Genomic DNA, 20,417 nt, shown 5'->3' on the forward strand with positions numbered 1-20,417 from the left:
AGGGTTGTTGTCCAATACCTGTTTGTAAATCACTAAACACCTAAAAGTGGAAAATTCAGAATTTCCAATGTTAACTTTGTAGAAACAAGGGACGAAGACTTTGACACGATCAAGTGTATTAGAAACTCCAAACTAAACCCAAAAGATAAGATATGCGTACCAAGCCTATAAATAATGCCTAATTGGGTTTAATAGCTATTACATGCATTGTTTATCCAAACAAATTAAACAAGAGCCATGAGATCTTTAACTTTTGATAGAGTATGCCCTTTAATTTACTGTCTTCTCTTGCACGTTCACCTACTTTCATCACAAAATTACTTTCCACATTTTGCTTCTGCTAGTTCAACTACTGAAGCGGAGGCTCTTCTCAAATGGAAAGCCAGCTTTCTAAATCAAACATCTCATAATAACCAGCTCGAGGATTGGATTTACCTTCCCAAGAGTTCTGATACCAATGCCACCAATTCTTCCAGCACCCCCAAAGCAAACGGAAGCCCATGCATTTGGACTGGTATTTCATGCAATGCTGCTGGAAGAGTCACCAACATAACCATTGCCAGTTCCGGAATACAAGGTATGCTACATGAATTTTCATTCTCATCCTTCCCCTATCTTGAATATCTTGATCTCAGCTTCAATAAACTCTTTGATGTTATCCCACCTCACATCAGTTTCCTCTCCAAACTCTTTCATCTTGACCTCTCCAATAACCAGTTATCCGGGAGAATTCCACCAAAAATTGGTCTTCTCAGAAATCTTACCTCTCTCCATCTCCACAAAAATAATCTTTCTGGTGTTATTCCTCCTTCATTAGGGAATCTGAAATCGCTTGTGAATCTATCAGTGAGCTATAATCTACTCAATGGTTCAATTCCAGCATCACTTGGTGATCTCATAAACATTACCATACTCTACCTCGGTAAAAATAATCTCTCTGGCACCGTTCCAAAAGAGTTAGGGAACCTAAAATCTTTGGTGGACCTAGAGTTGAGCACCAATCAACTCAGTGGTTCAATTCCGAAAACGTTGGGTGATCTGACCAAACTTACCACTCTTTATCTCCATACAAATAACCTCTCTGGCCATATTCCAAAAGAGTTAGGGAACCTGAAATCTTTGGTGGATCTACAGTTGAACACTAATCAACTTAGTGGTTCAATTCCAAAAACATTGGGTGATCTGACCAACCTTACCACTCTTTATCTTTATTCAAATAATCTCTCTGGGACCATTCCAAAAGAGTTAGGGAACCTCAAATCTTTGGTGGATCTACAGTTGAACACTAATCAATTCAGTGGTTCAATTCCGAAAGTATTGGGTGATCTGACAAACCTTACCACTCTTTATCTCTACAGTAATAATCTTTCTGGTGTTATTCCTCCTTCATTAGGGAATATGAAATTGCTTGTGAATCTATCAGTGAGTTATAATCTACTCAATGGTTCAATTCCAGCATCACTTGGTGATCTCATAAACATTACCATACTCTACCTCGGTAAAAATAACCTCTCTGGCCATATTCCAAAAGAGTTAGGGAACCTGAAATCTTTGGTGGATCTACAGTTGAACACTAATCAACTTAGTGGTTCAATTCCAAAAACATTGGGTGATCTGACCAACCTTACCACTCTTTATCTTTATTCAAATAATCTCTCTGGGACCATTCCAAAAGAGTTAGGGAACCTCAAATCTTTGGTGCATCTACAGTTGAGCATCAATCAACTCAGTGGTTCAATTCCAAAAACATTGGGTGATTTGACCAACCTTACCACTCTTTATCTCCATACAAATAACCTCTCTGGCACCATTCCAAAAGAGTTAGGGAACCTCAAATCTTTGGTGGATCTACAGTTGAACACTAATCAACTTAGTGGTTCAATTCCAAAAACATTGGGTGATCTGACCAACCTTACCACTCTTTATCTTTATTCAAATAATCTCTCTGGGACCATTCCAAAAGAGTTAGGGAACCTCAAATCTTTGGTGAATCTACAGTTGAACACTAATCAATTCAGTGGTTCAATTCCAAAAGTATTGGGTGATCTGACCAACCTTACCACTCTCTATCTCTACAGTAATAATCTTTCTGGTGTTATTCCTCCTTCATTAGGGAATATGAAATTGCTTGTGAATCTATCAGTGAGCTATAATCTACTCAATGGTTCAATTCCAGCATCACTTGGTGATCTCATAAACATTAACAGGCTCTACCTAGGCCAAAATAACCTCTCTGGCACCATTCCAAAAGAGTTAGGGAACCTCAAATCTTTGGTGGATCTACAGTTGAGCATAAATAAACTCAGTGGTTCAATTCCAAAAACATTGGGTGATCTGACCAACTTTACCACTCTCTATCTCTACAGAAATAATCTTTCTGGTGTTATTCCTCCTTCATTAGGGAATCTGAAATCGCTTGTGAATCTATCAGTAAGCTATAATCTACTCAATGGTTCAATTCCAGCAACACTTGGTGATCTCATAAACATTAACAGGCTCCACCTCGGCCAAAATAACCTCTCTGGCACCATTCCAAAAGAGTTAGGGAACCTCAAATCTTTGGTGGATCTACAGTTGAGCATCAATCAACTCAGTGGTTCAATTCCAAAAACATTGGGTGATCTGACCAACCTTACCACTCTTTATCTCCATACAAATAACCTCTCTGGCACCCTTCCAAAAGAGTTAGGGAACCTCAAATCTTTGGTGGATCTACAGTTGAACACTAATCAACTTAGTGGTTCAATTCCAAAAACATTGGGTGATCTGACCAACCTTACCACTCTTTATCTTTATTCAAATAATCTCTCTGGGACCATTCCAAAAGAGTTAGGGAACCTCAAATCTTTGGTGAATCTACAGTTGAACACTAATCAATTCAGTGGTTCAATTCCAAAAGTATTGGGTGATCTGACCAACCTTACCACTCTCTATCTCTACAGTAATAATCTTTCTGGTGTTATTCCTCCTTCATTAGGGAATATGAAATTGCTTGTGAATCTATCAGTGAGCTATAATCTACTCAATGGTTCAATTCCAGCATCACTTGGTGATCTCATAAACATTAACAGGCTCTACCTAGGCCAAAATAACCTCTCTGGCACCATTCCAAAAGAGTTAGGGAACCTCAAATCTTTGGTGGATCTACAGTTGAGTATAAATAAACTCAGTGGTTCAATTCCAAAAACATTGGGTGATCTGACCAACCTTACCACTCTCTATCTCTATTCAAATCATCTTTCTGGAACTATTCCTAAGGAGATAGGGAATTTGAAATCATTGGTGAATCTTGATTTGAGCAGCAATAAATTCAATGGTTTAATTCCCACTTCATTCGGTGACTTGCTTTACTTGGAAATCTTATCTCTAGGGGACAACCATCTTTTTGGCTCTATCCCAGAAGAGATCGGGAATATCCGGAAGTTAAAAAGTTTGCAATTATATGGAAACCAATTTTCTGGTTATTTGCCTCAACACATTTGCCGAGGCAGATCACTCACAAAATTTTCAGCATTCTCCAATCATCTGAGTGGTCCAATCCCCAAAAGCTTGAAAACCTGCACGAGCTTAATAAGACTCCGTCTTGAAGGAAACCAATTGACAGGCAACATATCAGAACACTTTGGTGTTTATCCAAATATGTATTTTATAGATTTGAGTCGCAATAAATTTTATGGAGAAATCTCACAAACTTGGGGATGGTGCCGAAATTTAGCGACCCTACAAATTGCGGGAAACAACCTTACTGGTCCGATACCACATGAGATTGCTAACGCAACCCAAATTCATGTGCTTGATCTTTCTTCAAATGGTTTAGTCGGGACAATTCCAAAAGAGTTTGGGGGATTATCTTCAATGGTCAAGCTGAAGTTAGATGGCAATCAACTTACAGGTCATGTACCTTTAGAGTTCAAGTCATTGGCTAATCTTGAATATCTTGATCTCTCAGCAAACAAATTCAATGATTCAATTCCAAGCTTTATATGTGACTTTCTCAAGTTATATTACTTGAATTTGAGCAACAACATGTTCAGTCAAGCAATTCCATTTCAACTGGGGAAGTTAGTTCAACTAACCCAACTAGATTTGAGTTCTAATGCACTTGAAGGTCATATACCATTAGATATTAGCAAAATGCAGAGTCTGGAGATGCTTAATATATCCCATAACGATCTTTCTGGTTTCATTCCAACAAGTATGGAAGACATGCATGGGCTAATGTATGTTGACATATCCTACAATCACTTGGAAGGCCCACTTCCCAACATCAATGCATTTCAAGCTGCTCCTCGAGAAGCATTGCAAGGGAACAAAGGCTTGTGTGGCAACTCAACATTTTTGCAACCCTGCAATAAACAAAGCCCGAAAAAGGACCATAAACTCGTACTTCTGCTAATCTTCCTTATGCTTGGAGCACTTGCACTTCTAGCCTTTATATTTGCAGTAGTAGCAAAAAGGAAAAAGAAGCATCAGCATGGAGAAAACGCCAACATGAATGAAGAAATTTCTCTTTCAATATTAAAGTTTGATGGAAAGAAGATGTTTGAGGAAATCGTAAGGGCAACAAAAGATTTTGATCCCATGTATTGCATAGGGCAGGGAGAACAGGGAAGTGTCTACAAAGCAACTTTGTCAACTGCTGACACAGTAGCTGTGAAGAAACTCCATCTGTTATGCGATGATGACAAGAATATTCAAAAGGAATTCTTGAATGAAATTAAGGCACTAACTAAGACCCGTCACCGAAATATTGTGAAGCTTTTTGGTTATTGTTCACATAGGCGATACTCATTTTTGGTGTATGAGTATCTTGAAAAAGGTAGTTTGGCCAGAGTGTTGAGCAAAGATGAGGAAGCTAAAGAATTGGGTTGGAGTAAAAGGTTGAATATCGTGAAAGGTGTAGCTCATGCCTTGTGTTACATGCACCACGATTGCTTGCCATCAATTGTACATCGGGACATATCGAGCAAGAACATTTTGCTGGATGCAGAGTATGGGGCCTGTGTTTCAGACTTTGGCATTGCTAAGTTCTTAAACCCAGACTCAGCTAATTGGACTGCCCTTGCAGGCACCTATGGATATGTTGCACCAGGTAATAATGGTTTTTTTTTTCCTCTGTATTAGAGGACCTTACAGATCTCCATATTTTTCACATTTTGTAGTTATGTTTCTCAGGCCAATGATTCCTTTGAGTACCTTGCACTTGATGATGTTTCTTTTCCTTTTTCTTTTTTCGTCATGCTGTATTTATTTGTATTTTTAAACAATCTATCTTTCCTTATTTTTTCCCTCATTTTTTCTTGTCGTAATCCATAGTGTGACTTGGTGTGTTACAGCTATTGATTTTGATAAACAGCCACTCGATACAAAATGTTCTGAACACTGAACTTGTTGCGATATCATGTGTAGTTTAATTTCGCTAAGCTTCCATTAACTCATTATTATTATTATTATTATTGAAAGGGGAATCATTATATCTATACTATTATTAAGAGAAGAGGCTTTGTTAGCCAAAACTGAAAATTTTGACAGATTTAACCCTGAATGATTAAAAAACTTTGAAAATAAATTAAATCACAAGCATAAATAGGACAATTATAAAATAGATTTTTATTAAGAAAATTAAAAAGAAATGATTCCACAACCCCTACTTTTCTCTCCCACTATTTTCTCTCTGCAATAACTACCAATGAATCTATTTCTTCTGCAATAACTACTCACTTTTTTAAAAAAAAATGAAAAATTTTCGTACACATGTAGAGCATGTGATTGCAGACTAGTATTAAGAATTTGATTGTTTGAGATTTTTTTTTTTTTTTTTCTGATCAGAGCTTGCATATACAATGGAAGTAAATGAGAAGTGTGACGTTTATAGTTTTGGAGTGGTGACATTGGAAATAATTATGGGAAGACATCCGGGAGACCTTCTGTCATCTTTATCATCAGGATCGTCCTCATCAACTGCATTACCTGCCCATCAAATGCCAATTGAGGATGTCTTGGACCAACGCATATCCCCTCCCACTCGAGTTCTGGTTGGAATTCAAACTGAAGCTTCCAGAATCGACTATTCTCGAGCCAATCAGTCAGGATTTGTCCTCAACCATCCGAATTTCAGGTAAGCTCTGTGATTCCCAAGCTAATTGAGTTTACGGAGATTCCTACTCTGCCTCAACTAACCGGAACTCTTTGCATCGTGTACGGTTAGGGATTCCATCTTTCTCGAACTGGCGGCGAACCCCCCGCGCCACAGAAACCAAAGAAAGAACCCGCCGATGATGAAAAGAGGTAGGTAGCAAGTTAGATGATGAATCTGTGGAAATTGAAATGCTACTTAATTTTCGTTGATTTTTGTTTCGTAATAGGAGGATGAAAATAGTGGCCAGAAGCTTGATGAAAGTAGTGATCAGACCTAATGGAGGTGATTCAACACCTTCAGATGGTGATCAGGTTAGGGAAGCCAATATAGCACTTGAACTGTGTGTAAAAGCAAATGGTGGAAGATATATTAATTTTGTTCGGTCATTGCACTATTAGAACACATTGGATGGAGTTATTGTTGAATCTTCAAGATCAGAATTTGGTGGTGAGTTGAATTGTGTGTCAGGAAGCACATTTTCACAATTCTATAGAGATTAATAAAGGAAAACTCTATATTTTGCCTTATAATTATATTTCTCTGTAGCCTTCTATTATGGCGGAGAGTGCGGTTCGTTTAGTAATGGGGAATATGTAAAAGCTGGTTTGGCTGAGTTGGAGCATTGGAGCTATAAAGCAACAGATGAGGTATCTTGATATTATTTTTACCTTGCCTTATTGTATTATAAACTCTTACTGAATAAATGAAAATGCCTTATGCAGGTTCAGCTTAGGATGAACTCAAGCATTTCAGGCAAGCCATTGGATCCCTGGTATCTCTAAAATCTTATCTTATACCATTTCTTTCTACTTCCAGTAACAACGGTGAAAGCAATAAATGGTAAAGTTGTCTTGAAATTTTGCATTTTTCAGGTGACATAAAAAACCCAAAAAGACACTTGACGAAATAAGCCATGACCTGTGCCCAATAAGTAAATGTGTAAGCAAGGAATAAGTAAATGCATTCAAATCCATTAACCTCCTCTTCAATCATACTCATGTGTACCTGTTTTGATGTTTTTCAAATGTGGAAGATATTCTGGATTTTAGGTGCTATCGTTTTCTGACCATGCTCTAGTCTTTGGATTTGTTGTTTTGAATTGGTTTAGTTGTTTTCCTTCTCTTTGTTATGCGACTGAGAACTTGATTTCATTTTATCTAGTTGTTTAGGGACTGCAGATCCAAAAAAAAACCAATATACTGAATTTGTTTAGCTGAATTGGTTTGGTTTTTTGGATTCTATCTGTACTCATAGTCAGTTCTTTTTAGTTGAATTGGTTTAGTTGTTTAGGGAATGAGATTTAAAAAAAAAAAAAAAAAAAACAACTGGGAAATATACACATGTGATTCCTGTTGATTTTCATGTATGGTCTTATTCGAAGCATGTACATATATAATTACTGTTGAAGTTCATATGTTGTTATTCAATTACGACATATATTATATGAATCATGGACTATCATACCATCCTCCTTTGTACATCTTATTACATATACCTTGATGCTAGCCTCAGAAGTCGCTTACTTAGTACTGTATCCTTCTCCTACTTGCTCAGTCTTTGAGTCCAGGAACTAGGTAATTTAGTAGGTTTAAATTATCAGGAGGAGTATGTGATTGTGTATCTCTCTGTGAGGTAGTTGGATTTCTTATACTTTTCAGTAGCCATCACCGTTGGTATTATTCCATTGTTGCTTCTTCAAAATCCTGGAATTCCCACTGATTGAATATATAGCCACAATCCGTAACCATCCCTTCTTTAAATCTATGATAATGCAGTTTTGCCTATAGATAATGAACTACAGACTCACATACTTTTGTCTCAGTTTCGGACAGAACTTTGAGGTTATCTTAGATATATTCTAGGCCCATCACTTCCAAATGTTTACAGTTGATTTTCTGATCACATGTAAACTTATCTTTCTGTTTAAATTTCAGATAGAGTAAGATCTACATGATTGCTGCTAAGAAGTCTTCAGCGAAAGTTGGTGACTACGAACATAACAAAATTCAGCGGCTTCAACGCATTGACAAAAAGGTCTGATCCTTCCATTGGATACTATGCATCTGTTATGACTTATGATCAAAGTCATGATTGTTACCGCATCTTCAATGACATGCTAGGGTTAGGTTCTATTAGAAGTTGAGCTTGCCATGGATGTCTTATTGCTTGCAGTTTGAATTCCAATTCTAATTTATAAACTTTGTAATTCAATATTGAAATTGGAATATATATTGTGATTGATGTTGTAATGCGGGTTTTGAATGCTTCCGTGTTCTTGTATGAAATGTTAGCTGAATTGTACATTTAAAACTTGAATTTTCTCAGTGGAACACAAGAAAATTCTTTAAGGATGAAAGGCCTTTAGATTTGAAGACATTTTCTTAATTTTTTTTCCAAGAAAAGTTTACCCATTAAGTTTTACTTCTTTCTTTTCTTAAAGGCACAGTATTTTTCATGTTGATCATCGGGGTTATGATTCTTATAGTTCTATTCAATTTTCCAAGTTTAACACTTTGCACAGCTGATTTGCTAAAACTTAACTGAGATTCAAATGAATGAATATATGAATCCAATTTTAAGCTTTTGTTCTGCTTTTATTTTTTTTCCTTTGATCATACTTGAACCTTATTCAAATGTGTTGGTCTTCTCATACATTGCAAATGTTGTCTTAAAAGACATGGAAGTTGAAATTTAATGGTGTTGTACTGTTTTTGGCAATTTGTTGCTTGCAGTCTTTAGCACTACAGAATGGTTGAAATGAAACTTCAACCTCAACAGAAGGAGGGTATTCTGTTATGTTGATGAACTGATGTAGAGCCTGAACAGGAGAAGGTGTCCGAGCTGCATGTTCTATGTCGAAAAGTCGGTTGACTGCTCGTACATGAAGTGCAGGTGATGAGCTGAACTTGGTTCTTTGCTAGCTGATTGTGTTGGTTTGGATTTTGAAAATTGAAATGCTTAACTTGATTGAGTACTGGTGCTTTTCTAATATTGCTTTCATTGTTTGATCCACTAGATGCCTCATATATAGTTGTGTTTTGTGTTAAAGTAATAGCTAGCTGTGAAAGATCGTAATTTTCTAATGGGGAATAGTGTCTCTTTGCTGTATAAGTGGAACATGTTAGTTTCTATACTTTAATGGGAGTGATTTTTGATCTCCACTTGAAACAACTTAAAATGGAGTACAAGTATCAAAATGTGTTGAAATGTACATGGAGTGACTATTTTAATGTGTCTTATTCGTATCCTATAAAAACCTCTCTAACCCCTTCAACTTAAATTAACTTTCTCTTTTGGGTGTATATATAATGTCTTTTGTTTTAAATTTTAATATTGTTCATCATCAAAGTTGTTTTGCAGCAGGTGTGGATTTCCAGATTGTTTCTTTGTTTTACTGATGGATTGCCAATGTAAAGTCTGCAGGTGTGGATATGCATTTTGTTACAATTGTGTAGTACAAGTTGTTACTCATACAACTACCTGTCAAAGCTGTCATAAGTAATGCTATTTGGCTTGCTTTTTGTTAATTGCAAGATTGCAAATCTTTTCCGAGTAATAAGTTCTGTGGTTGGACTGGTATAAGAAGATTATATGGTTTAAGGATATTTTTGACATTGCTTCTTCATATATTAAGTGATTCCTTAGTTGTATGTTGGATACACAGATAGCTGAAATATGAAGTATATTACATATAAAATTCGGGAAGTAAAGAAATCCTTAGCATCGCGCGGGCTTACATATTGTGTGTGTGTGTCTGTACTTGTGTGACCAAAATAAAAAATAAAAAAAACTCTTTCATTGGAGTTTTCTTATTTGGTTCAAGTTGGATTATGAGATATTAATAGCTGCTGGCTCGTCAAATACTTTGAAGGTGTTGGAAGCCTGTTTTGAATTGTTGTTGTTGTTGTTGTTTTTTTTTTTTTTTAAGCTGTTATTAGCATTTCTTTGGAATGTTTTGCACAAAGTTCTTTGCTTTGTATTATTCGGTGAGAAAGATTTTGTTCTCATCGCTCTTTCTCTTTTGTAATATTTCTTTTCCATTCAATTTAATAAAACTTCGCATTAGGGGATAGATTTACCCTTAATTCGCTTAACCAAAAAAAAAAAAAGTACTTGTGTGCTAATAGTATCAAGGATTTTTTCCTGTGGTTAGTGACGTGAGAATTTTCTTTCGTTTTTGGTTAATGGAATCAAAACTTGTACATTGTTTATTAGTTTTAATGATTAGGTGTTCAACAAAGAAATTTGTAGAATCCCTAGATTAAATCTTGGTATTTTCAATCAGTATTTACATTTTGTTCTTAAGATTGAGTAGAAAACTCATATTTGCATTTACATTCAATATGTAACTTCGATCATAAGGATCAATTTCCAGTCGCATAGCTTGATAATAATTTTGTAAAGCTTCTGCATAATTTCCTTCAGAGTGAGCCAACATCAGTTACGGTTGTCATTCGACTCAAAGAATCTCCGTTCTAGAACCATACATGAGATTTTCACCTCATATGAATCGAAGCGATCTCTGGATTGATCAGAGGATCCTTTCAATTGGCTAAAATCCGTTACTTGAACAAAACTAGATCTTGTGGAACCATATTGAATATTTGACGATACATTTCGTGCCTTGCTAAAAAACCGATCCTTGTTTACTCTCTCTTTTCCATTTTCATTCAAGAGTTCTTATGTGTTTCCACGTCCTTCGAGACCCCAAAAAGTGGACAAATTCCTTTTCTTTTCTTAGGAACACATACAAGGTCGAGAGCCACTACGCTCGATTAAGAATCTATTATTTTTTTTTTTTTCAAGAAGGTAAAATATCTTTTATAAGCCTTGGGTGGGCCTCGCTTCATTATCGAAGCCCAGAACCCACTTGGAGAAAAACCCAAGACCCGCTTTTGAAAGACAACCTTCATTCAGCCTGACGTTATAGGGATAACGGTCGGCCCCAAAATTTGATTCTCAATTTTAGGGTTCTTCGATGGTGATTTTGATCACCTCCTTTTCCCCCTAAAGATCTCTGAAAATCATGATCGAAATCGTGATTGAACAGCCCTACAAGCTGTCGTACGGGTTCTGGATTACTCTCTCTATATCAACAAGAAGCATAATTTTTTTTTTCCTATTCTGCTATGTTTCCGCGTAGGATTTTGATAGCCTCTGAATGCGATAAAGTTCATCTCAAAATTTGCAATTCCACCTTAAAAGAAAAACAGTTTCGGTTTCTTTCCAAAGAAAAGGGGGAAGAGTCTTTTAGTTCTCCTCCAGCTCACGAAAAACGGTACCTGAAGTCCAAATTGGGTTGAATTCTAGTGTATCTTGTTGCAGCTTGATATAATGTTTGCTTAGAATATGCTATTTCTTTCGATTTTGAAAACACCAGATGGAACAATAACTCGATGTTTTTTAATTACAAACAAGGCTTTGTAATTAAATAACTCAAGTAAGAAGAACACAAGAATTGCTGACGCAGTGTAAACCTCACCACTGAGGAAACTTCACTGCGTGGCTTTTAACGTAGCCAACACGAGGAACAAATCTACTATTAAATCAAATTGTTACAGATTACAAGTCGTAGTATTCAACACAACCACGTTACTAGCAACACAGCTAACTTGTGTACAATTTGAAAAACCTATTCTGTAAACTTAAATCTCTCAATGTCTGGTAAGCTTCAACGAATCAATCTTTCATTTTCTCCTTGTATCAAGGACTCACCGATCTCAAGTATGATATATGAGAATGAATGCAGTGAATAAGAAGAGTAAGTATGAAGGAGAGTTTTTCCAGAAAACAGTTTGTGAAGACTATGCAACACATGAAACAATCAACAATGCCTAATGTCAAAAACTCTCACTTCACATGTCAGTTTGAAAACCTTATATAGAGGAGCAAGACTCCCCCTTAATCAAATCTCTTCTTAATCACAGAATAAGATAAACATAGAAAGGTTTTTTAAAACTGTTTTGAATATGCAATCAAATCTTTTCTAACAGTAATCAATATCTCTATCGGATATGTATTTTGAAAGTATTTGTCAATCAGATGAGATTTTCAGATCAATTAAAAGCTATGCATATCAATTTAGAATCATGCAATAATGATGTGAATTAAAGACACCTTCATCGTAAGATCAGTGAGCATGATTCCCTTGATTTCTTCTTGATGATCCGATAGTCTTGAGTTACCGGAAAGGCAGGAGAAATATTCTCCTAATCCTTTGCGACTTCTGATCTCCTAGTAGCCTTTTGTTTCCTAGTGTCTTTGGGAATGTGTGTGTTGAATGAGAATAGCCTAACATACTTACAGATTTGAAGATGATGAAAGTATACAGTTTTGTACATGTTGTATGCATAGGCAAGTCCATTCGTTGGTGATTTGCATCCGCACATTCATATTTTTGGAAACCCATAATGATATCTTTTACGTAGTACTGACTCTGAACATGATAGGAGGGACATGAATTTTTTTACCATGGTTACTTTTTCCCCCTGGACAGTGGAGTAGAGATATTTCCATTATACGATATTCATTGCAAAATAGAGCTAGATATTGATTTTGCAGTGATGTGCAGGAGCCCTAAGAATTCGGTCAGATTCTCTTTTTGTCGTACATACCTATCAAATAACAAGTCCATAATGGCAGGTCATGTATAGACAAGAATTGATGAATTATTCGCATGTTCATTTCCCACTTAAGTCGATCTCCAGTCTTATTCACATAGCTAGCTAGCTAGGTCGGTATTGATTCCAAGTCTCCAGTTTCTGATTGAAGGTATACTACAGACCACGAACTCACCTACCCAAAAACAAAGCAGAGCAAAAAATTGATAAAAGAAGATCGATTATTCGAATGGCTCGATTTTTAAGTCAAACCTGATGTTAAGGATGAACTGATAACCATTGCAAGACTACCAATCGAGTGCAGACATTCCCATCCACAATCAAGGACAACAATGCAAATGGTTTCTCAGGTGCTATCATCCCCAAATGCATATTCCTATAGACAGCAGGACATTACACTTAAATCAATCATTAAGAATTCATCTGTGCATTTCTTTCCATATGGCTTGTAGTAGTTAAAATAAATGATCTTGTTTATACATATGTAGGGATTTATGTATTTCTTTTCAACGGTAGCTTTCCATGTATATTGTTTTCTGAAAGATTAAAGTCTTGCACTACTCTTGCATACAATGCCTACATTTTGAGGGGTTTCTTTTGGCAGAGAGTTTTGACGCATCACCAAAGAGTAGCAAATGATTCAATATATATTGCTAATTTGCTATGAGGACCTCATTATGTTAGTTCAAAGTTCAAACCCATGTTTCAATCATGAACGTGTCAAAAAGAATTTTGGGTTGAGGGTATCCATCTTATATCCTGATGTAAATAGTTGAATCAAAATCTACAAAGGAAAAAGAGGAAAGGGAATGCAACTACAGAAAACAGTTTAAGCAGCAACTGAAGAAAATTAAACGCCACTAGTGCCTTTCAGTACAAGATAATTGGTAGGAAGTCTCTGTATTAATCTTGGTTTTTCAACAAAGTCAATTCACAAGGTCAAATAAAATGGCTTGCATACAAGTTTAAGCAGCAACTGAAGAAAATAAAGCAGAGGACAAGAATCAAAACATTGAAACAAATAAAACCAAATCGTTTTACTGCACAAAGATACCTTTCCCCTCTACCACTAGTTCATGATCTGAACTAGCTGGTTTATCAGTTTCATCCAACTTCACAGAGAAAATCCACATTTTGCAATGACATACCATTTTCTTAGTACGACAAAGAAAACAAATATCCCCGGAAGACTTTGACTGAAGTGTGCATTCATATTCCCGAAGTCTTCAGTCCACCTTCTTCCGATTTCAATCTTGATACAAGCAGGGCCGCAGAATAATATAATGGCATTACAAATGAAGCACAGAGGCCACAATATACCAAAACAAAAGCCATGAGAACTTCAGCAGCTTATGATAAGGTATGCTCTGTAGCTTGCCTTATCCTGTATGTTCATTTGATTTCATCACCGAAATTTGCTTCTGCTTCTGCAGAAACCAATGCTCTTCTAAAATGGAAAGCCAGCTTTCAAAATCAAACCCAACCGGATATTCTAACCTCATGGACTTACCTTCCCATTGCCACCAATTCTTCCAGAGATCAAAAAGCAAATGCAAGCCCGTGTTTTTGGACCGGTATTTCATGCAATGCTGCTGGAAGTATCAGCAGAATAAACCTTACCAATTCCGGTATACCAGGTACGCTACATGAATTTTCATTCTCATCCTTCCAAAATCTAGAATACATTGACCTCAGCATAAATAAGCTATTCGGTGTCATCCCACCACAAATCAGTTCTCTCTCCAAACTCATGTATCTTGATCTCTCCAATAATCAGTTGTCCGGGAGAATCCCACAAGAAATTGGTTTCCTCATAAGCCTTCACACCCTACAGCTCAATAAAAATCAGTTGAATGGGTCAATTCCTCAAGAAATAGGTCAGCTTAAGTCTCTTCTTGTTCTTAGTCTCATAGAAAATCGCCTCACTGGTCCTCTTCCGTTGTCAATTGGTAATTTAAGCACGTTAGAGGTTCTATACATTCGGGACAACCAAGTCTCTGGCTCCATTCCTCATGTGATAGGGAATCTCAAGAATCTGGTTGTGCTAAGAGTCGCCAGAAACAATCTGACTGGTCATTTGCCTCCGAATCTCTGTCAAGGTGGGCGTCTTATTAATTTCACTGCAAATAGCAATCGTCTGATAGGTCCAATCCCCAAAAGCCTGAAAAACTGCAGAACATTATACAGAGTCCGCCTTGATAGAAACCAACTCACTGGAAACATATCTGAAGATTTTGGTGAATATCCAAACTTGGATTACATAAATCTAAGCGACAATAAATTTTACGGAGAACTTTCACCGAAATGGGGTAGGTCTCTGAAGCTAACAAATCTTGAGATTGCAGGCAACAATATTACTGGTACCATTCCACCTGAGATTGGAAACTTGACTCAACTGCAGTTGCTTAATCTTTCTTCAAATCATTTGGTGGGAAACATCCCTGTGGAACTTGGAAGGCTCACTTCGTTAGGGAAGCTTATACTGAAAGACAACCAACTCTCTGGTGGTATACCTCAAGAGCTTGGATCACTGACTGAACTTGAGTATCTTGACCTGTCCACAAACAAATTGAGCCAGTCAATTCCAAGTAGCCTAGGTAACTTTCTGAAGCTGCACCATATCAATGCCAGCAACAACAAGTTAAGCCAAAAAATTCCATTTCAATTCAGGAGTTTAACTCAGCTGTCCGTGCTAGATTTGAGTCACAATGGTCTTGATCGAGAGATACCAACAGAGCTTAGTAATTTGAAAAGTTTGGTGACACTAAATCTTTCCCACAATAATCTCTCTGGAGTTATTCCAAAGAGTTTTGATGAACTTCGTGGCTTGGATCACATCGACATATCATACAATCAATTCTGGGGTCCCATCCCAAACAATAAGGCATTTCATGAGGCTCCCATTGAAGCATTGAAGGGAAACAAGGGGTTGTGTGGAAATGTTACAGGTTTTCTGCCCTGCATTATTAATCCGGAAGATAAGAAGCACAGTTCTATATACTTTATACTTTGATCTTAGTTTACCCTTTTCTGGCAGAGCTGGCTTACACAATGAAAGTGACGGAGAAATGTGACGTGTATAGCTTCGGCGTGTTAGCACTTGAAGTGATTAAAGGGAAGTACCCTAGCAATCTAGTTCGATTACCCTTATCACCTGCAACCAGGGAAGCCAAAATGTGGGAGGATATGTGGGACGATCGCCTTGAACCTCCCACGGGTAAAGTTCTGGATGAAGTTGTCACTATTTTAACACTAGCAATCGCATGCTTACACGAAAACCCACAGTTTAGGCCTAACATGTATGAAGTTTCCCAGATGTAACAATTCCAATCCTCCATAGCTCAAATTTATGATTAATTACATAACTTAAATCTACATTGTATAAAACTCAACTTTGTATTCAAAACCCACTTGCATTTTGTTGTATATTTATCATAAACATCTTCAACAAGTATATAAAGATGCAATTCTGGTAAGTAGTGCTATCACAATTCCAATTACAAAGCATAAAGTGAAAGTAAGAACTTGCCAAGACTCGATCTTTATAAAGTTCTACCAACAATTGCTTCTAGAAAGTAGCAAATTTATATGAAAAACTATGATTGAATCTGAATTTGGGTATAAGGAGAAAGCTTACCGGTTCTGGTTGTAAAGGTTGGGTCTTTCATTCCGACCTTCACAAATTCTGGCGCTCTGAATATCATGACAGATTGGTGAGTTGATTCTCCAAATTCGGGAAAACCAAGTGTGGATTCTGAGCACAACACAATACTATAGTATAGTCCAGCCCAGTCCATCTTACCTTCGTAAAATTACAAATTCAACCACACTATACATCAGTATTTGCATCAATGAAGCCAAAACTGAACTTAAAAAATACGTTCAATGAAGTCTGCATGGCATTAAAAACTAGAAAAATTGAGCCTTGATATAATTATGAGAAAATGATATAATTGTTTACATTCAAAAGTCATCAGAAATAGGCAAAGACTTTGACTAAAGATTCCAAGTTCCCACTATACAGACGTTTCAATTGATCATAATCCTTTATGCAGACTCAAAACTTTAGTGTATAAACTTTTGAGTCAAAAGCCATGAAACCTTCTACTTACTTGGATTATGTCTGCTCTCTAGCTTGCATTATCTTGTTTCTTCAGTTGGTTTCATCACAAGCTGCTGATTCTACACAAGCAGAGGCACTTCTCAAATGGAAAGCCAGCTTTCTGAATCAAACCGGGAATAACAATCTCACCTCGTGGACTTCCCTCCCCGGAAACGCCACCAATTCATCAAGTGCATGCAATGTTTGGACCGGTATTTCATGCAATGCTGCCGGAAGTGTCAACCGGATAAACCTTACCGATTCTGGTATAAAAGGTACGCTACATGAACTCTCATTCCAGTCCTTCCCTGATCTTGAATATGTTGACCTCAGTGTTAATGAACTTTTCGACACCATCCCACCTCAGATTAGTTCCCTCTCCAAACTCATCTACCTTGATGTATCTTTTAATCAATTGACTGGGATCATCCCACCAGAAATTGGTCTCCTAACAAATCTTCAAGTCCTCCACCTAAACGGAAACCAGTTAAATGGCTCGATTCCTCAAGAAATGAGCCAGCTCAAATCTCTTTATGAGCTTGCTCTGACCACCAACAATCTAGAAGGGTCTGTTCCAGCCTTCCTGGGTAATTTTACCAACATGACAAATTTGTATCTCTTTGGAAATCAGCTTTCTGGTGTCATTCCTCCTGAAATCGGAAACCTATCAAAATTGGTTGAATTGTACTTGGATGGCAACCATTTAACAGGTCCTATCCCTCCAAGTTTTGGAAACTTGGAAAATATAACTGTGTTGTACTTAGCCTACAACAACCTTTCTGGTTCAATCCCTTCAGAAATAGGAAAGATGAAGTCTCTTGTGCGACTGAGCATTCAATCAAACAATCTTTCTGGTTCAATCCCGGCATCCATAGGTGATCTGCCAAACCTTACCCTTCTTTATCTCTATTCAAACAAACTTTCTGGCAGTATTCCTAAGGAGATAGGGAACTTGAAATCTATGGTGGATCTCCAGTTGAGCCAGAATCAACTAAATGGCTCGGTTCCAACTTCATTGGGTGACTTGGACAACTTAGTAAGCTTGTACCTCCGTGACAACCAACTTTCCGGCTCCATCCCCCAAGAGATAGGAAATCTCACAAAGATGACAACTGTGCAATTTGATACCAACCGATTTTCTGGTTATTTGCCCCAAAACATTTGCAGAGGTGGATTGCTTCAAAACTTCTCAGCATTCAACAATGATTTGATAGGTCCAATCCCCGAGAGCTTGAAAACTTGCAAGAGCTTAATCAGAGTACGTCTTGAAGGGAACCAATTGACTAGCAATGTATCTCAAGACTTTGGTGTGTATCCGAATCTTGATTTTATAAATCTAAGCAATAATAAGTTGTATGGTGAAATTTCACAAAACTGGGGACAATGCCCAAAGTTAACGAGCCTCCTAATTGCGGGTAACAACCTTACTGGTAGCATACCACCAGAGCTTGGCAATGCAACTCAAATTCAGGTGCTTGATCTCTCTTCCAATCATTTAGTTGGTGTGATTCCAGAAGATCTTGGGAGGCTAAGTCTGGTGAATCTGAAGTTGGGTGATAATCAACTTTCTGGTCCTATACCCTCCACATTTGCATCTCTGACTGACCTTGAATATATAGACCTGTCCACCAACAAAATTAACGAGTCAATTCCAAGCTTTATAGGTGACATGTCGAAACTAATCTACTTGAATCTGAGCAACAATAAGTTCAGTCAGGAAATTCCATTACAGTTGGGGAACTTATTTCAACTGTCCCAGCTAGATTTAAGTAGTAACTCACTTGAGGGTAACATACCATCACAAATGAGCAAGCTGAAGAGCTTGGAGGATCTGAATCTATCCCACAATAATCTTTCTGGTGTCATTCCAACATCTTTTGGTGAAATGCCTGGCTTGTTGCACATTGACATGTCCTACAATCAGTTGCAGGGCGCCATCCCTGACAGCAAAGCATTTCAAAATGCTTCCTTGGAAGGGAATAATGGATTGTGCGGCAATGTTGTAGGACTGCAACCCTGCAATCCTTCTGCAGGAAATAAAAGTACCTCAAACAAGGACAGAAAACTAGTGTTTTTAATCGTGTTCCCTGTTCTGGGAGTAATTTTACTTGCTTTACTTGGAATTGCCCTCATAAGAAGAAGAAGAAGAAGAAGAATGCAATACCAACACACCGAAGAGAGCTATGTGCAGAATGAAGTCTTTGCCATAGCAAATTTTGATGGAAGAAAAATGTACGGCGAAATCGTGGAGGCAACCAACAGTTTTGACACTGCATACTGCATTGGGAAGGGTGGATATGGAACTGTCTACAAGGCAAAGCTACCATCTGGCAGCGTAGTCGCTGTGAAGAAACTCTATCCAGTACATGATAGTGAGGAGGCATCTCAAAAGGAGTTTTTCAATGAAATAAGGGCACTACTGGAGGTACGACACCGAAACATTGTGAAACTTCTTGGTTTTTGTTCAAATGTGCGTCACTCCTTTTTGGTCTATGAGTATCTTGAAAAGGGAAGCCTGTCTGCAAATTTGAGCAAAGAATTAGAAGCAAAGAAATTGAACTGGAGTATAAGGGTGAATATAGTTAAAGGTGTGGCTCATGCCTTATCTTATATGCATCATGATTGTGTGCTATTGATTGTGCATCGAGACATATCAAGCAACAACATTTTGCTGAATGAAGATTATGAGCCCTGTGTTGCAGACTTTGGCACTGCCAAGCTTTTAAATCCAGGCTCATCAAATTGGACAACCCCTGCAGGAACATATGGATATATAGCCCCAGGTAAACTAACTAGATGTGTTTTCTAAATTTTCATTCAAGTATAGTTATCAATTGGTTTATGTTCGTTTCTTTTCTTTTGGCAGAGCTCGCTTTCACGATGAAGGTAACTGAGAAATGTGATGTTTATAGCTTTGGAGTGCTGGCACTGGAAGTCCTAATGGGGAAGCATCTGGGTGATTTGGTCTCCTCATTTCCGAATCCTTCAGCAAATGAAAACATGTCACTGATGGATTTGTTGGACCAACGGCTTCCCCCTCCGACACCTGATGTTGAGGATGAACTGATAACCATTGCAAGACTAGCAATCGAGTGCAGACATTCCCATCCACAATCAAGGCCAACAATGCAAATGGTTTCTCAGGTGTTATCATCCCAAAAAGCATATTCCTACAGAAAGCAGGACATTACACTTGAATCAATCATTAAGAACTGATATTTGCATGTCTTTCCATACAACTCGTAATAGTAAGAATAGATGATCTTGTTTATATCATATTTAGGCTCCTTTTCAAAAGTAGCTATCCATGTATATTGTTTTCAGAAATATTAAAGTCTTGCACTACTCTTTCATACAATGTCTGCATTTTGAGGGGTTTCTTTTGGCAGCAAGTTATGACCCATCACCAAACAGTAGCAAAAGTTTGAATATATATTGCCATGAGGACCTCAGTATGTTGGTTCAATGAGGCCAATTAAGCAAGTAAACAGATAGATAATATCCCAGCGTATCTATCTATCTATTATTTGATTTCCCAAATAAAGTCAAACCCATG

General features: G+C 37.4%; 4 protein-coding genes across 9 annotated transcripts in view; all 4 read left to right on the top strand.

The window, feature by feature from the left end:
- Nucleotides 1-16,130, top strand: part of LOC133744216 (MDIS1-interacting receptor like kinase 2-like) — a 75,469-nt gene extending 59,339 nt beyond the window's left edge. The window contains exon 3 of the mRNA XM_062172355.1: nucleotides 15,797-16,130. Within this exon, the coding sequence (XP_062028339.1) occupies nucleotides 15,797-16,080 (284 nt within the window). The 3' untranslated portion in view covers nucleotides 16,081-16,130. The remainder of the gene's footprint in view (nucleotides 1-15,796) is intronic.
- Nucleotides 183-9,798, top strand: LOC133706916 (probable leucine-rich repeat receptor-like protein kinase At1g35710). Of its 3 annotated transcripts, none has more exons than XM_062132459.1 (9): nucleotides 183-5,092; nucleotides 5,830-6,118; nucleotides 6,209-6,288; nucleotides 6,366-6,586; nucleotides 6,686-6,786; nucleotides 6,862-6,911; nucleotides 8,074-8,173; nucleotides 8,872-9,031; nucleotides 9,556-9,798. In XM_062132459.1, exons 1-4 carry the CDS (start codon nucleotides 238-240, stop codon nucleotides 6,371-6,373), a joined length of 5,232 nt encoding a protein of 1,743 aa, XP_061988443.1. In that variant the 5' UTR covers nucleotides 183-237; the 3' UTR covers nucleotides 6,374-6,586; nucleotides 6,686-6,786; nucleotides 6,862-6,911; nucleotides 8,074-8,173; nucleotides 8,872-9,031; nucleotides 9,556-9,798. The 3 variants fall into 3 exon arrangements, with proteins under 3 accessions (XP_061988443.1, XP_061988442.1, XP_061988444.1); XM_062132458.1 differs by having other exon boundaries at nucleotides 9,563-9,798; XM_062132460.1 differs by lacking the exons at nucleotides 6,686-6,786; nucleotides 6,862-6,911; nucleotides 8,074-8,173; nucleotides 8,872-9,031; nucleotides 9,556-9,798 and having other exon boundaries at nucleotides 6,366-6,450; nucleotides 6,538-6,586.
- On the top strand, nucleotides 13,589-15,939 carry LOC133706919 (MDIS1-interacting receptor like kinase 2-like). Of its 4 annotated transcripts, XM_062132466.1 has the most exons (3): nucleotides 13,589-14,119; nucleotides 14,296-14,396; nucleotides 15,105-15,939. In XM_062132466.1, the coding sequence occupies exons 1-3, from the start codon at nucleotides 14,112-14,114 to the stop codon at nucleotides 15,770-15,772; spliced, it is 777 nt and encodes a 258-aa protein (XP_061988450.1). In that variant the 5' UTR covers nucleotides 13,589-14,111; the 3' UTR covers nucleotides 15,773-15,939. The 4 variants fall into 4 exon arrangements, with proteins under 4 accessions (XP_061988450.1, XP_061988447.1, XP_061988449.1 ...); XM_062132463.1 differs by having other exon boundaries at nucleotides 13,619-14,119; nucleotides 14,296-15,939; XM_062132465.1 differs by having other exon boundaries at nucleotides 13,620-14,396.
- A 638-nt stretch (nucleotides 16,131-16,768) lies between the features above and the next one.
- LOC133706917 (MDIS1-interacting receptor like kinase 2-like) lies at nucleotides 16,769-20,219 on the top strand. The gene is made up of 2 exons (XM_062132461.1): nucleotides 16,769-19,644; nucleotides 19,728-20,219. Exons 1-2 carry the CDS (start codon nucleotides 16,854-16,856, stop codon nucleotides 20,075-20,077), a joined length of 3,141 nt encoding a protein of 1,046 aa, XP_061988445.1. The 5' UTR covers nucleotides 16,769-16,853; the 3' UTR covers nucleotides 20,078-20,219.
- The last annotated feature ends 198 nt before the right edge of the window (nucleotides 20,220-20,417 follow it).

This window comes from Rosa rugosa, chromosome 4 (genome assembly GCF_958449725.1).
Source record: "Rosa rugosa chromosome 4, drRosRugo1.1, whole genome shotgun sequence".
In the NCBI taxonomy this organism is placed as follows: domain Eukaryota; kingdom Viridiplantae; phylum Streptophyta; class Magnoliopsida; order Rosales; family Rosaceae; genus Rosa; species Rosa rugosa.

Bases quoted from the DNA above. Each gene is read 5' to 3' on its own strand.
- LOC133706916 (XM_062132459.1), top strand. From the start codon at position 238: ATGAGATCTTTAACTTTTGATAGAGTATGCCCTTTAATTTACTGTCTT. The intron at 5,093-5,829 runs GTAATAATGGTT...TTTTCTGATCAG, and splicing joins CTATGGATATGTTGCACCAG to AGCTTGCATATACAATGGAA. The intron at 6,119-6,208 runs GTAAGCTCTGTG...GTGTACGGTTAG, and splicing joins CTCAACCATCCGAATTTCAG to GGATTCCATCTTTCTCGAAC.
- LOC133706917 (XM_062132461.1), top strand. From the start codon at position 16,854: ATGAAACCTTCTACTTACTTGGATTATGTCTGCTCTCTAGCTTGCATT. The intron at 19,645-19,727 runs GTAAACTAACTA...TTCTTTTGGCAG, and splicing joins ATATGGATATATAGCCCCAG to AGCTCGCTTTCACGATGAAG.